Raw genomic sequence first — 12,816 nt, 5'->3', positions numbered from 1 at the left:
TATAGGTAAGATTATCAATAAATATTGGGATTTATTAGAATTATCATGTAAAGAAATTGTTAAATCGCTACACGAAAGCAAACCCACACTTGTTTATAAAGGACTAAAAATGTTAAAGATTTCCTAATTAAGTCAAAACTAGAAGAAAAAAAAAACATCATAAAAAAGGATCATGAACTAAATGTAATAGACCTAAGATGTTCGACCTGTTCTTTGGTTGATGAAAATACTTTTTTTTTCAATACTAATAATACGAAAGAAACGTTTAATATGCGTTGTGATACTAATGTGCAGCATCAAATGTTATTTATTTGATCACATGCAAAAATGTGGCATCCATTATATTGGACAAACTAGTCAACAATATCTAAACGTATGAACCAACATCGATCAGACAAATTCTTTTTATTAACCTATAATTTTCATCTCATGTTGCCGCACATTTTAACAAGAGTTTCCATACTTTGCAAGATTTCTCCTTTTAACCTATTGTTATAGCTGAATATGAGATGGAACGTGTGCTAAAGGAAAGCTATTGGATTCACCGTCTTAACACGGTATATCCAAAGGGTCTCAATTTCAAAATGCTATATGACATTCATTAATCATTAATTTTTTTCTTCGAATTGTGTCCCCTGTTTAAGAAATTTTTTATATTATTCTAATTTTCAGAATAACTGATCTATTGAAAGTATAAACTGATATCATATAAATAAGTTTAATAATTCTTTAAAATTTTATAAAAGACTTGATTATAAGTATTATGCACACTATAATTTTCTATTATGTAACTTGAGTTCTGATGAAATATTGAACATTCGTATATGAAGATATACACACGTTTTGGAAGTTTTTCTTGTTTTATTTTTGTGTTTTATTTTTAAGAATAGGAAACTAAAAGGATTGGCTTTACTTGTCAAGAAAAGAATCAATCATCGCAGCTGGGTGAAAACGGAAGGAACAATATGGGTATACCGTAGTCATTATGGGTTTAGTGTAGCAATACTTTTATTAATAATTTCATTTCATACAACAAACACAATCACAAATACAAAGAGTGTTAGTGTATGAACTTTTTCGTAGAAAAACACGCAGTTACACATACACAGGTGGATATTTTCTTATAGTCGTGCGTACCATTTTATTTTTTTAAAATATTTTTATATATACAAGCACACATACAAATCAGGGTGTAGCATATTACGCATACCAGTGGTGATATATGGTATGCTATTTGTTTTCTTCACATAAGCACGCAATTATACATAAAAAGGGGTAGGCATATTTTTCGTTCACACAAACAAACAGTTGCACATAAATAAGGTAGGGTCTTCCATTGTATCATATCAGCAATATTTGCTTCGTACAAACGCGAATTCAGAGTGGGAGTGTTGTATGATTTTGGTCGTACATAACACAATCACACATACGAATGTGTGTGTATGGAGGAAGTTATGATATATCTTTTTTTTAATTACGAACACGCAATGACACATAAAACTGGAGTTATGGTATTGTATTTTCATACATATAAATTTTTTATTCATGCAAACTCATAAATCACACATTCGGATAGGGGTGTAAATATATGTTGTTCATACCTTTGTTTTTGTTTTTTTTTTTCTTCTTACTTTATTCAAATACACAAATGCATTTACTCTGAAGGTAAGATATGATATTTTTCTGATACTCATACACACTTATACTAAAAAAATGGTGGCATGGTATTAGTTTTATATACCAATTAATTTTTCAACTTTTGATACACAACGACGTTTTTGCTCGAAACCCTACTGAGATCTCCATAGCCTGAAAGAACACGCAGACAGACGAACGAGGTCACAAACTGATCCTTACTGGGAGTCCGCCAACCATCAAAGGCACCGATTATTGTAAGTTGGAGATAACTTCCGTCCATATGTCATTTCTTGATGATATAATCCTAGCTGACAACTACCGACATGACTGACTAAAACGGGCATACTGATTTGGGAAAGGCGAGTTTATTCTACAATTGCATACATTATTATGTGTAACATAGTGTTCATATGAAAAAGAAATTGAGCATTTATGATAAAAATGGTTACTATGGAAACAGACGGTAACAACAGAAAATGTTAACTATATAACCCAATGCAATCTATTTGTTTAAGGCCATACTGCGCTTGTTTTAATCAAAATTGTCCAAAAAAAAGCCGAGAACAGAGATCGAAAATATGTTTTTATTCAACCGAAACGACGAGCAACGCTTTTCGTCTTTTCTTTCACAGAAGATTCGTTTGTCAGGATGTGAAAGACTCCACCATGTCTACTCGGAATCAAGAAACCTATGATTGGAGGCTTTAAAACACTTACAACACTATACAACAATTAACATTAGTCATAACCTAATTATGATATTTAAATTTTAAAAAAAAGAAATAAAAATTAATATCTTGTACAGTCTTAAACATGGTTGTCTCGTAAAGATAAGGACCCAATCTTCCATCTTCTTCAACCGAAGATGACGTTGATAATACTTAGTAGTGTTTAATTTAGAATAATTGCTTAATTCCGGTAATATTGTCTGCCTGAAAAATCGTCTCTCAGCGACTTTTCTGCACTGTGATCAGTATTGTGTTATGATAACGAACTGAATGTGGGTTTTATCGTTTTGATCTCGTGCTTATCAACGTAAATGAACGATTATTGCTTTTACTAGATTAATTCTTTAAAGTAAAAGAAAGAAATACAACTCTCATTGTGTCTCCGTATCACCGATCTGTCATTCAAAAGCTTTGCTACTAAAACATGCCCACTGACCTTTGCTATCTATGACTAGATGCAAGTACTCAGTACCAGCCAGGCTGAATGTTTGTCGACAGCCTGGTTCTTTGCAGCAGCTCTCCTACCTTCATAATTACCGCTGTGTAACGTATAGGAATTCAAATTGTTACAACTACAAAAAATGTCATCCAGCTATGGTGAAATTGTCCATATATATATATATATATATATATATATATATATATCATCTAAATGCATTTGCTTTAGAGGTTAAAGTCGTAAAAAAAATGCTTGATTGTTACTTAAATTGCTAAGCTAAAATGAGACGGAGTTATTTATCTCTGTTCCGACGGATCCATCAAAAAACCAATTGTTATTTGTTGGCATCAGCAAATATTCTAAATGTCTAGCATGCTTTTCAAAGAAGTGCTGCTCCTAATCAAGAACGCCCGTTTCTTAAGCAATAGCATTGGTCGGCCAAGGACCGACCTTTCGCCAGGTGACGGGCAGTTACCGTTAGTGGACCAAAGAGTTCAAAATACCGTACGATCAATGACATAGTTTAACTGATAAGATAACCTTTGTTGACGTCAGGGCAAGTGGATATATGAGGTCGTGAAGCGCAGTATAAAGATCGAAAGGATAAAACAGAAAATATAAATGATTCGATATTCTTTAGCTTACATCTGGCTTCTAGGAATACTTGGCCATCGAAAAGGTAAGTACTGCTGCAAGACTGATCAAAATAAAACATTTTCGATAAATATTTATTATTATTATTATCATTATTATTATTATTATTAATATTATTATTTTTCCACACAAGTAATAAAAACGCATTTAACGTCTTTTTTCATAAGCTATGGGTGCTGAATATCATAGTAACGTCTTACGGTATATCGGTATCAAAGTTTCTTTTTTTAAGCGGTAAAATATGCATGCTGCCTATTTCTTTTTCTTCAAGTTTTCGTCAACCCATTTTTACTGGATACAGAACGATGTAAATTGAAAACACCCACTACTTACAGCCATGGTGACTTCTGCTACGAATTTTATCTGGGAGCAGAAGTTTATTGGCATGATGCCAAGACAGCATGTGAACACCGAGGAGGTTACCTGGCAACAGTAGACAGTATGGATGTTCAAAATTTCATCATGGATAGATTAAGGGCCATTGGATTTAGTCATAACGGAATATGGATTGGCTTGAACGACGATGCCGAAGAGTTACATTGGAGATGGGCGAATGGTAAGTATGATATTGTCAGGATGCACATACATGAGGTATCCGTTGTTTTCACGTGACGTCACAATATGTGTGTACTTCCACATCCGATATTTTGAGTCCCTGGCCCCGCAAACCGATACCTAATAACATTGTTCTTCCCGCATAATTACGAAGACACGTCTCATTTTGTGCGTAAGAATATAATAATACATCACATTCTGTTGTTCCTGTCAACCGCATCAGACCAAATGCGTGACTTTTCTACTTGTTTTCCTCAAGTAAAACATTTAAATTCCAACCATCTTTGTTATTCTTTCATAAACAAATAGATCGAACAATAAACAAACGTATACACAAATGAATACACAAACAAGTAGAAACATGTAAAGATTTCAATTTTCGTGGGCTGAAATCAATCATCTGGTTATCATTCAAGTTGAAAAGCTAATTGTTAATATTTAATTTTATATTTCTAAAAGCATTTCAGGAATACTTCTTTTTGACATTCGACACAAAGTCATGTTCCATTAGGCACGTGTTTCGTTTGAACACACTGAAGATGAAACTTCTTTGAATGGTTATCGCTTTGATTCAGTATCATCCTACGTCCATCATTTCCACCACAAATACAATATATGACCATACTAATTAAATTGGTTTGTCAACTGTCTTTGATACAAACACCTGTTGACGCGAAAAGTATTTGTACATACAAGTTCTGGCATAAAACACGTGCTATGAAATTTTAATTCGTAACTGATATTGTATCCCGAAAATCATTGTCCGGAAATACTCTTTCAAGATGACAAGCTTAGGGATATGATACGAAACACTTAAAAAATGTAAATATTGTCTGTTTGTAAAATTTTGTTTAAAAAAAAATGCATTTCTATTTGATGGCAATATGCACGATTACGGTTAAATTTCTCTCTCCTGTCTTTCGATATAAGCAAGGGAAATTCCATCTTTATTTTTATTTTCATGCTATAGGGCACTTAATTTCAAGTATAATCTATGTATCGTTTCGATGAAGTAAATGTCCTTATCGACAGTTGAATCAGATTATCTTGAAGATACATGATGACTAATGTTGACAAAGTTTTGTTAGGGACACAAGATGGAGGCACAAGGTGCGCGCGCTTTGCATTGTGGGTATTTGCATACTCAGTCGTGACGTCTGTGAAAACAACCCATATGCGAGATCACGAATTGTCAGAGATTTCCTGAATGCAAGTACACGACTATGATCCTGGTATCCAAAAGCTTGTATTGTGACAATTTTTCCCAACCAGGGGATTTTCTTTTCACTTTTCTTGACCTTGATAGTTTTCAAATATGTCTCCGTGTATAAGATTCCATAGACAAAGAAGTTGACATCCTTCATATATATATATATATATATATATATATATATATATATATAATGCTGTCCGACATTTCTGCGCACTTAAGGTTCCGTCTCCAATATTGAAGCAAAACGCATACCGAATTCGACCGAGTGACAAATATGAAATACTGCAATGCTTACCATTTGAAAAGAGGCAATTGTTACCAGAATATTCTGTTCAAAATAATATTAATTTTGGACACACGGGATACCGACCCCGTGTTTTCATAACTCGCGATATGTCGGTCTATTCTGCGCATAGCTTTGAAAAGATGTAATGTTTATCTATCGGGCTACATAAATAAAATACATTATTTTTAACTGTTTATGTCAACAGTTCAGTCGAGTAATTAGGACAGTTTTTTGCTAGTTTTACAAAATTCAACGTAACAATGAAAACAAATGGCATAAGATATTAAGCAAACTAAACCAATCCTGTATAAAAAAATTAGTAAAGTTGAACATCATATAAAAAATAAGCTATTATGTGGAAGAGAAACAACAATGAGTAGGATGTAACATGTTTACAACGTCTTGTTTATGGGGAAAAATTACTAAAGAATTTAGAAACAGACTATACGCAGTGGGAATTTCTTGAAGAATCCCGTTCTAGCGGCAATTTGACACGTTCGGTAGCAGTCGATCTTGTACGTGTGGAATTACGTCTTGCAAAAATTGGAAACTTTGATTAAGATTTAGGTATACATTTCTATCTTTTAATATTATGCATTTATTTGTATGATTCAAAAAGATGCATAATAAATAGGATTTTCTGAGTTACAGGTTCAAGACGGTCATGGACTGGGTCTTCAAGTTGACATTTAGAAATCACATTTTCATATGCATTTCGAGCCGAAATGTGGAATATTTTTGTACACTTTAGGAATATAACTTTTCTTAATTAAAGTTCGATCGGACTTTCTTGAAACAAAATGGATTTTGACCCAAAATAACACGTGATCCGATGTTTACAGAAATTACGTATCGATGCGCAGAATTACCCGAGGCGCAGAATTGGCTGATATGGTATATATATATATATATATATATATATATATATATATATATATATATATATATATATATATATATATATAGTTAATCGTATTCAGAAAAGTACGTGCATCCGCTTCAATGGCTGCATTGTCTGCTACTAATCTTAACGAAATTACTAACTGGGGCTTTCCTTTACCATTCTCACTGTGCTGCTTTACGGGTATTTGGATCACTTCCGGAATTCTGCCTGGGACGTCATTTCAACTTATTTCATGGGGGGGGGGGGAGGGCAAAACTTGATGGGGGGGGGGGGGGCGCCAGAACTGGATTCGCGGAGGGTGGGGCAAAACTTGACGGGATTGTTAATTTTCGTATATAGGCAAAAGCAATTTTACAGCACATGCAAATTCGGGGGGGGGGGCGGGTTGGAGGGGGCGCAAATGCCCCCCGCCGACGTCCCTGATTTCTGCCTTACGTTTATATCGCCGCCCTTGGTACAAGTGTTGGAAATAATGAAACCCGATAAATAAGATTACCGGTTAAGAGAAATAGCTATATTTGTTTAAGACGGATGCACTCTATTCGATGCAAGTTTTACCAATAATTTTACTACAATCAAACGTTTTGTGACAACAGTAAAGTGTACCAAGAGATCTACCTATCTTTTATTGTTTTCTTGTTAGATCGGTTCTGATTTCTTTAAAACACTTTCACGAATTGTTGCGATTTTCTAACATCTGAAAACACTGCTAAAATGGCGTCGAATTATTCCATATGCTAGTGATGTGGGTAATCCAACTGCTCCTCTAGTGGTAGGATGGTGAGATTGATATAGTTCGTTTAGCAAACTTGTATGTAACATCGGCATTGCCAGAATTCCTAAATAAGATTATGGGTGTATTCCCGCTAAAATAAGTGCTTCTCGATTGCAATTTAAACACGCGTGTGTGTGTGTGTTTGTGTGTCTGTGACCCGCTATCACTGCCCTGACATTTTTGGGCTAAGATTATTTTTAATTTATTAGTGGCTATGTATCGACTTTATATGCTGGCGTCATGGATGATTTCGAATGAAGAATCACTAGCATCTGTAAATATTTTGCTCTCTCATTGGGTAAAGTCTCGTCAAATAAAAAATGTTTTAGGTGTGAATACGGAGCTAAAGATTTACCAGAATAATGAGATTGAAAACGAAAACTTCATCTTGATTCTAAACATTTATATCCGAAGAATTCCCCAGAATACGAAAATAATTCTGGACAATGTTATGTTCAGCTATAATCAGATTAGTACTAATATTAGTACCATTGTACCTCGTGGACGGGGAACTAACATGAGCATATACGTGTTAATGGAGCAAGCCCGGTGTGATTCACACCCGGCGCTCTTTTAGACTAATAATAACACTTTAAACATATTCATTGCATATAATCCAATAAATTGAGTAGTCCTCTTATTTAATACTGGAAGTATCGAAAATCTTTGTATAAATAGTTGTAAAATCTCGTTTACCTTTTTTAGCCGATATTTTCGTTTAGATCGTCCGCCATGTTATTTCAAATAATGATTACTGTCGTTCTCAGCCTCGTTTGTTTGTGTGCCATATAAGAACATTGACGCCTTATTTGGAAATGTAAACAAATCGTAGTAAAAATTTGGCGCCTTTTGGGTCAGAAATTCTGCGCATTAAAAGTAAATACCGTTTATCGGCAACTTTGAAATTCCACCAAGAAGCGATTATTCGCACTTGATTGATAATAACATAGCGTAGAATATCAAAATATGGTCTGGAAAGCCTTACGTAGAAAAGGGGTCACGGCGAGAGTCTCGCGTTATCTGTCATGGCGGACAGGATAAGGTTAGAGTAACCATGCAAATTTATTTTATCGTGTAAGGGCTTAATAAATTCAAAATAAGCCAAACTTCTTTCACAACATGATTATACTTATGTAGTTGATTTGTACACTGTTTGTGTTTCTGACTTTAGTGACAAATTTTTTTGCTCCATTACATGATATGGGATCAGTTCGTAGCCTCAACCACAACAAATCAAGTTGAGGCTACGACATCGTAGCTATCATCAGATTTGAATGTTTGACGAGACAAACAGAAATTATGAAAATATGACACGCATAAAATGTATATCTTCCAGCACACTTTGTCAAATGCTTGTTTTTATCACATTTGCAGGCACACCGCTGGGAAGTTTTCAATACTGGGGATCGGGCGAATCGAACCAGTTTTTGACGCACTTTGTTGAAGACTGTGTCCATCTTCGTTACACTGATGGAGGACGCTGGCACGATTCGCTATGTGATTCTCCCACACACAAATATAACTATATTTGTCAGTCCAGTAAGTCATAGTTTTCCCTTTTGGCTTACTCATCAAAATAATTATCTTTATTTCTGTGTATTAATTTCAATGCCGCCTTTTAGTTCGAGATTTAAGTATGGACACAAATGATCCTGAATCGATACACAATCAACACAGTGAATCATAGCCAGCTGGTGTTCTTTTGCACTATATCAGCTACATATGTCATTTTGATTTATTTCTTTTTTATTTTGTGTTCGTGGTAGGGAATACAAACAAACTGCTGTTGAGTTACACTCAAGATCAATATCAAATCAATGCGGTAAATAATTAAATTAATATTTTATGGAGGGGCCCGTGCGGCCAAGTGGTCTTAACACTGTTTTTATACAGATCACTGACATCTCACCTGTCCATGTGTGTTCGGGTCTCGGCTCGGCCAATGTAGGTATGTGAGACAACTTGCCAGTAGCATCGTGTGGTTCTTCTTGGGGTTTTTGAGAGTTCTTCCTCCACCAAATATACTGTCCACCGTAAATAGCACTTGCTGAAAAATGGCGTTCAAACTACAACCCCCAAACATAAACCATGTTTCATGATGGATTTGCAAAACCGCAAATAATTTACTGGTCGGGTTTAATGTCAAGACTGAGGTTACAGACTATCTGTATCCCTAATTATCATTTTCCTACAACTAATATGTAGGTATTGAATTCACAGATGCTCATTTAACTCGGCCTGTGACTACGGTGAAGTTCCGGGGGGGGGGGGGGCTGGAGATGGTCCTTTGTTAGTGTATGTAATTTATCAATAACGGGTCAGCTTCTGACTCGGCCAATTGAAAATGGTGAAAGGTCGTGACTGTTGGCATGTCTGTTTTATGCAAGTACGTTATTGTTTGCCAAACAGAATACCTGTAAAACTGATGGATGGTAAAGAGTGATGTGGACACTTATGGCATTGCATCAGAAAGTATGGGATTTCGACTTTTGGGTCACGAGGTCAAAGGCGCCGTCCAGGGTAAATGGAAAGAAATAACACGCATGATGCAACCACACAATGCATGAGGCTGACATAATTAAGATAGAATTAACGCATGAATATAACTCCTTCTATTCTGTTTATCAATAATAATTTCAAAAAAACTTTCTGCAGCTTGATCATTCAATAGAAATACACATACTAACTTACTGTCATATGATATGTATGATGCCATATAGCTGATTATCTGAACAATTCTTTCCTAGACATTCTTCCAACACGTGCAACTACACTTATGAGAACAGCATCGACGCTAAGAACTGAGACTTCAGATAAACCTGTAACAAGAGCAGAAAGTACAATTGGGACGATTGTTCAGACTGCACCAACTACCACTCACACAGATATAACAACTCAAGAGAAAGAAACAACCACAACACCAGGATCTACTTCAACAATGAAAACAACAACAGCGAAACCAGAGAAAGAAACAACCATGACACCAATTTCAACATCAGGGTCGATAACCACTTCAACAATGAAAACAGCAACAACAACAGTGAAACAAGAGAAAGATATAACCAATGTACCAATTTCAACAACATCAAGGCCGATAACTATTTCAACAATGAAAACAACATCAACAACTGCAAAACCAACAACCAGTACAACAATGAAACCAACCACAAATACAGCAATGGCGCATGTGTCCACCACAATAAGTAGACCAGTCACTACAAGTACAACTACTCCAACAACCATGAAGTCAACAATGAGCACAGTAACTACAACAAAGTCAACAATGAGTACAGCAACTACAACAAAGTCAACAATGAGTACAGCAACTACAACAAAGTCAATGACACAGTTAACCACAGGAAGTATGAAATTTCAGAATGCATATTAAACATACGGTCGAAAAGAATCAGAACAATGTAGCATGAAACCATAAATCTGTCCTCACACGAAAAGTCACCAACTTCTATTGTAAAATACTTGTTTATCTTTTTTAATAATGTTCATCATTTTACATATTTCTAATACGTTTAACCTAATTTGCTAATATACTGTACAGTATAAAATAGGAAATTATCTTGTGGCAAGTGATTTTAAATCTTACTAGAAATTCTATTTTTGGTCAGCAAAATATAAATTCCTTTAAAGAACTATTTTTAATGTTATAAGGATATTTAAAGATCTAACCAAGTGAAGACATTATTTTACTTAAAACCAGGGACGTCATTTCAACTTTTTTCGGGGGGGGGGGGGACAAAACTTGACGGGCTTGTTATTACTTGTATATCAGCTACAGCAATTTTACAGCACATGCAAATTCGGGGGGGGGGGGCATTTGCTAACCCCCCCCATCCAATGATGTCCCTGCTTCAAACCAGAAATATAATTCAAAATTAACCAGCAAACGGTGCTGAAGACCGTGAAAATGGTAAATATAAAAGTGTATTTGAACAAATATATGTATATTTTGTGTTTATGCAGGACTTATATTTGCCCATTCTGACAATATTGTAAGGATATTTAAAGCTCTAACCAAGTGAAGACAACATATTATTTTACTTAAAACCAGAAATGTAGTTCTAAATTAACCAGCAAACGGTGTTGAAGACCGTGAAAATGGTAAATACAGTATAAAACTGCATTTGAACAAATATACATATATTATGTATTTATTCCTCCATTCTGATAATATTGTAAAATGAAAGGATCCATTTTCGTAAAAGCTTTAAGAAGTAAAATCTTGTGAATAATATGATTTCAATCACCTAATTTCAAATCAGAGTTAAAAAAATCTAACCCCAAAAGAGGGCAAACGCATTTTTTTGATCTCATCCAGTTTGAGAATAGCCGGTACATGTTTCGACTTGTATGCCAATCAGTTTGAGAATCATCTCTGTACATGTTTTGACTTGTATCTCAATCAGTTTTGGAACTATGTGTTTAGACTTGTATCCCAATCAGATTGAGAATTGTATCTTTACATGTTTTGACTTGTATCCAAATCAATTTTTGAGAATCGTCTTGGTACAAGTTTTGACTTGTAATTCTTCAGCACATACAACAAAATTCCAAGTTCATAAAATAGAATCAACTCATAGGTTCTCTCGAAATTTATTTCAAAATTATTTGTATGCATGCAGTAATGTGTAACTTTGGGCAACATAGTTTTTTACTTAATATTTATTTTGATATCTGCTTATTTATTTACAGGAGAGGTAGACCCTTGCACTGGTTTTACCTGTAACCTGGACTGTGGCATTCTGGGATATGTGTACAGGGCCAGTGGATGTCCAGAATGTGCATGTGCGACTTAGCATTATACTACTTCAATCTTTAAAATAAAATTTAAAAAACACAGCTTCTTTTATATCCTGACTGTAGTACAAGCACTTTTTAGGAAAGTAAATCAACATATCCCGTCAAAACTACTTTCCAGTCAGTAATGTACTTCACCCTTTGTCCTTTAAGTTTGACATTGATAATACATGAACTAGGTTCTGTGTTTTTCTTGTTCATTGTACTTTATATATTTCCCTTAACATATTTTTAAATTGACCATCCTCTACTGGATAGCTTCCCCTACATGACACAAAATAACCCATTCTCTTCTCTGGCTTCTAGACCTGATGTACTGTGTGTGTGTATTGTTGGAGTTCTGAGTTGGAATGTAAAGTCTGACATTTAACTTATATTATTTCAAAATTTTGCCAAACTACTTCAACGAGAGAAGCTAATGATTATAAAAAAAATGAAAGTTCTGAGCAAAAATGGTTAACAGCAGCCCGACTCTTTGGCAGAACTGGAAATGTTTTTTTAACATAAATTACCTAGTTAAAACGTTTGCAAAGCAAGGTAAAGATTATCATTTCTCCAAAAGAGGAAGGGGAACTGGGTAAGCACTTGATTATGCCAATACGTCCTTTTGTGGCTTGGATAGTTCTCTGTATTTTCCTGTAGTGAAAAGTCTGTTACTGGCAATTATTGAAAAAAATCTCTGGTCTCACAGAAGAGATATTTGTGTGTATGCATGTGTTTCACTGAATGTTGACAAGTTAAAAAAAATGAGAATAATTCTACATTCAAGATACAAATAAAAATAAAAAACAATGACTTTTGCAAAATGCATG

At 34.7% G+C, this 12,816-nt stretch overlaps 1 protein-coding gene across 1 annotated transcript; it reads left to right on the top strand.

The window, feature by feature from the left end:
* Nucleotides 1-3,311: 3,311 nt before the first annotated feature.
* Nucleotides 3,312-12,044, top strand: LOC149782172 (uncharacterized). The gene is made up of 5 exons (XM_089933596.1): nt 3,312-3,484; nt 3,731-4,015; nt 8,567-8,731; nt 9,940-10,554; nt 11,900-12,044. The coding sequence occupies exons 1-5, from the start codon at nt 3,427-3,429 to the stop codon at nt 12,001-12,003; spliced, it is 1,227 nt and encodes a 408-aa protein (XP_089789722.1). The 5' UTR covers nt 3,312-3,426; the 3' UTR covers nt 12,004-12,044.
* Nucleotides 12,045-12,816: the final 772 nt, after the last annotated feature.

This window comes from Sinohyriopsis cumingii, chromosome 15, assembly GCF_028554795.1.
Source record: "Sinohyriopsis cumingii isolate HCF-2022 chromosome 15, ASM2855479v2, whole genome shotgun sequence".
Classification (NCBI taxonomy): Eukaryota; Metazoa; Mollusca; class Bivalvia; order Unionida; family Unionidae; genus Sinohyriopsis; species Sinohyriopsis cumingii.
This window is presented reverse-complemented; position numbering and strand designations above follow the sequence as displayed.